This window comes from Colobus angolensis, unplaced genomic scaffold, assembly GCF_000951035.1.
Source record: "Colobus angolensis palliatus isolate OR3802 unplaced genomic scaffold, Cang.pa_1.0 Scaffold66, whole genome shotgun sequence".
Classification (NCBI taxonomy): Eukaryota; Metazoa; Chordata; class Mammalia; order Primates; family Cercopithecidae; genus Colobus; species Colobus angolensis.
This window is the reverse complement of record NW_012120265.1, coordinates 3746712-3750385: the sequence shown is the minus strand read 5'-3', so window position 1 is coordinate 3750385 and position 3674 is coordinate 3746712. Positions and strand designations below refer to the sequence as shown.

Genomic DNA, 3674 nt, shown 5'->3' with positions numbered 1-3674 from the left:
AAGTGATCCTCCCACCTCAGCTCCCAGTGCTGGGCCACTGCCCTCCAGCCTGGGCGAGAGAGCGAGACTCCGTCTCAAAAAAAAAAAAAAAAAAGAAAAAAGAAATGTATGTATTCACCCTTAAATTACATTTAAAAGTTTGTATTTGTCCGTTAACCCTGGGGACTGAGTATGGGCGCCTTTTAAGTCTTTTTCATTTTTCTGTGTTGAGCCCCATAACAAAATTTAACATGTTACTTAAAACATTTGAAAACTTTACGACGGGCATGGTGGCTCACGCCTGTAATCCTAGCACTTTGGGAGGCCAAAGTGGGCCGATCATCTGAGGTTGGGAGTTCGAGACCACCCTGACCAACGACGAGAAACCCCCGTCTCTACTAAAAATACAAAATTAGCCAGGCGTGGTGGCACATGCCTGTAATCCCAGCTACTCGGGACGCTGAGGCAAGAGAATCGCTTGAACCCAGGAGGCGGAGGTTGCGGTGAGCCGAGATGGCGCCATTGCACTCCAGCCTGGGCAACAAGACCAAAACTCCGTCTCAAAAAAAAATACATAAATGAAAATAATTTGAAAACTTTAAGAATACGGATTCCTGGGACACCATGGAGGCGGGGGACACCTGCAGGGAACCACTTTATAGAACATCTTGTAAATTCCCTCCAAGTTCCAGGTTGCGGCCTCAGCCTTGCCTTGGGGAGCCGTGGCCTCTTTTGGGCCTCAGTTTCCCCATCTGAGAAATCCAAGGGTGGCTGAGGGCCAGAGCGCAGACTATGCCTCAGTTTAACCCACTGTAAAATGTAAATAATTAGAGGGACCGATTTCCTGGGCTGTTACGAGAAGGAAGCGGAGCTGAGAAAGCGCTCAACAAACTGCAGCACTTGGCGTTATTACAGCTATGGTGGATTCCCGAGCTCAGCCTCCGGTCACATCGCCAGGGAAACTGAGGCCCGCTTGTGTCCCCGGAACCCCGCCCCCGACCCCCGAGTGCCTACTCTGAGACCCCGGCGCAGAGTGATACTGACCCGACAGTCCTCGACGCGGCAAGTTTCGTTTGTAGTCGATGGGCCCATAGCCCCCCGGCGGGGGCATGTCCTGCCTCACCTTCGACACCTCCATGCTCGCAGTATTCCACACTTCCGGTCCCGGGCGGAAATGACATACTGCCACCGCCATGATGAGTGTGGCGGAAGCACTGGAGAGGGCCGGCGGAAGCACTCGAGGTGGCCTGCCGCAGCCCTGGGAAGCTTCGGACACTAGTGTAACTACCCGACCGCGCAGGAAAGCTCCGGCGGCGGACCGTGGGTCGGAATACGCTGCCGGGCTGCAGCTGAGGAGTCTTTATTCTCTCTTTCTCCCAGACAGGGTGTGAATTGCCTTGGTTCTTGCATTAAAGGCCCTCGCGTTCACCTTGCCTCTGGGGTGTTGCGCAGGCCAGTCAGAAACTCCGAGCGCCCGAGGGAGCCAGGTGCCCCAGTTAAGGCCCCTTTTCCCTTTTTCGCCCCGTCTAGGGACTCTACGGGAAGCCCAGGGCTCCACGTAGTCACGGGCCGGGTACATGATGTTGGGGAGCAGCTGCTGCTCGAATTCGGACTCACCCCAATCTCCGGAACGGATGCTGCTCCCTGGTGGTGGTGGGTATCCCTTGCTAGTCGCCTCTCTTCGGAAACTGACCATTCAAGGTGATTATGAGTCACAAAGCAGGGAGGCTAGGGTGGCCCTGGGGCGGGGTCCTGGACCCCCACCCTAAGGCGGGGTGACGCCCGCGGTCACTTCACAAGGCAAAAATTGTTACGGGGCAATAAAAGGCACAACAGCGGCCAGTGCCTGGCAGTGGGCACATGGGGGTGCGGGGGTGTAGGTGCCAAGCGCCATGGCTTAGACCCGAGATTGGAGTCCGGCCGCCCCCCGACAGCAGCCGCCTCCTGCTCCCCGTGCGCCCCAGGCGCCACCATGTCGGGAGACAAACTTCTGAGCGAACTCGGTTATAAGCTGGGCCGCACAATTGGAGAGGGCAGCTACTCCAAGGTGAAGGTGGCCACATCCAAGAAGTACAAGGGTACCGTGGCCATCAAAGTGGTGGACCGGCGGCGAGCGCCCCCGGACTTCGTCAACAAGTTCCTGCCGCGAGAGCTGTCCATCCTGCGGGGCGTGCGACACCCGCACATCGTGCACGTCTTCGAGTTCATCGAGGTGTGCAACGGGAAACTGTACATCGTGATGGAAGCGGCCGCCACCGACCTGCTGCAAGCCGTGCAGCGCAACGGGCGCATCCCCGGAGTGCAGGCGCGCGACCTCTTCGCGCAGATCGCCGGCGCCGTGCGCTACCTGCACGATCACCACCTGGTGCATCGCGACCTCAAGTGCGAAAACGTGCTGCTAAGCCCGGACGAGCGCCGCGTCAAGCTCACCGACTTCGGGTTCGGCCGCCAGGCCCATGGCTACCCAGACCTGAGTACCACCTACTGCGGCTCAGCCGCCTACGCGTCACCCGAGGTGCTCCTGGGCATCCCCTACGACCCCAAGAAGTATGATGTGTGGAGCATGGGCGTCGTGCTCTACGTCATGGTCACCGGGTGCATGCCCTTCGACGACTCGGACATTGCCGGCCTGCCCCGGCGCCAGAAGCGCGGCGTGCTCTACCCCGAAGGCCTCGAGCTCTCCGAGCGCTGCAAGGCCCTGATCGCCGAGCTGCTGCAGTTCAGCCCGTCCGCCAGGCCCTCGGCGGGCCAGGTAGCGCGCAACTGCTGGCTGCGCACTGGGGACTCTGGCTAGAACGCGGGGTTCCAGCCATTCCTGCAGCCGAGGGCACTGGGCCAGCGCGGCGCACGCGCAAGAGGCGAGCTTCGCGGAAACATGCGAAGTTGCCTCGTGCTACTGCGCATGCGCTTTCTCCCTGCCGCTTCCCTCCCTTCCTTCCCACCCGGAAGTCCGCAGTTGCCCCTGTTCGGAATCCACGTCCTCCGCGATCCCGAGAGCTGGAGGCGCATGCGCATCCGTGATTTCCCAGACCAGGCCCCGAGAGGGGCGAGACCTGAGGGGACGGAAGCATTGCGCCTGCGCGGAACAAGCTCAGCCTCTCTGCGCGGTGGGCGTACCTTCCCAACCAACCATGGGTGCCAGGTTCCCGGTTGGAACCTGCAATAAACTCGCTGTTCCTCGCACCTGGCTCTAACGGTGGCCCCATTTGCGGACCAGTGGAGAAGGGATCGCTCTGTCCGGGGAAGGCTGGCGCGGGTACCCTATTTTAGTCAGGCATGTTGAGGTTATTGCTCCAAGACCAAAAAGGGAGTCGGGAGGATTCGGACCCGGACCTTTTGGGCTCCCCAGTATGGGCCAGCTCGAAGGAGCTCTGTTGTTCCTGGGTCGTGATGGTGCTGTGATGATGGGTGGGGAAGCAAGTGGACCCCAGCGCCTCCCCGTCCACATCTTTTAAGGATGCAACAGCCAGGGGCGGGGTGAGGGTCGCCTGTCTCCACGTAAAGTAGGAGTTTATAGATAAGGAAACTGAGGCCCACATGGATGTCACTTGCCAAAAGACACAACCAAGGGCCGGGCACGGTGGCTCACGCCTGTAACCCCAACACTTTGCGAGTCCGAGGCGGGCAGATCACTTGAGTTCAGGAGTTCAGCCTGGGCATCACGGCTGATACCTCATCTCTTGTTTTTTTTTTTT

The 3674-nt window shown here is 59.2% G+C and overlaps 2 protein-coding genes across 2 annotated transcripts in view; one reads left to right on the top strand and one right to left on the bottom strand.

Moving 5' to 3' along the window:
- NDUFA13 (NADH dehydrogenase (ubiquinone) 1 alpha subcomplex, 13) overlaps window positions 1-1471 on the bottom strand; it is a 13619-nt gene extending 12148 nt beyond the window's left edge. The window contains 3 exon segments of the mRNA XM_011925876.1: window positions 1024-1240; window positions 1242-1346; window positions 1348-1471. Coding sequence (XP_011781266.1) covers window positions 1024-1240; window positions 1242-1346; window positions 1348-1389 — 364 coding nt within the window. The 5' untranslated portion in view covers window positions 1390-1471.
- A 362-nt stretch (window positions 1472-1833) lies between these two features.
- Window positions 1834-3674, top strand: part of TSSK6 (testis-specific serine kinase 6) — a 3031-nt gene continuing 1190 nt past the window's right edge. The window contains 4 exon segments of the mRNA XM_011925877.1: window positions 1834-2687; window positions 2690-2780; window positions 2782-3076; window positions 3078-3235. Coding sequence (XP_011781267.1) covers window positions 1952-2687; window positions 2690-2780; window positions 2782-3076; window positions 3078-3173 — 1218 coding nt within the window. The 5' untranslated portion in view covers window positions 1834-1951 and the 3' untranslated portion in view covers window positions 3174-3235.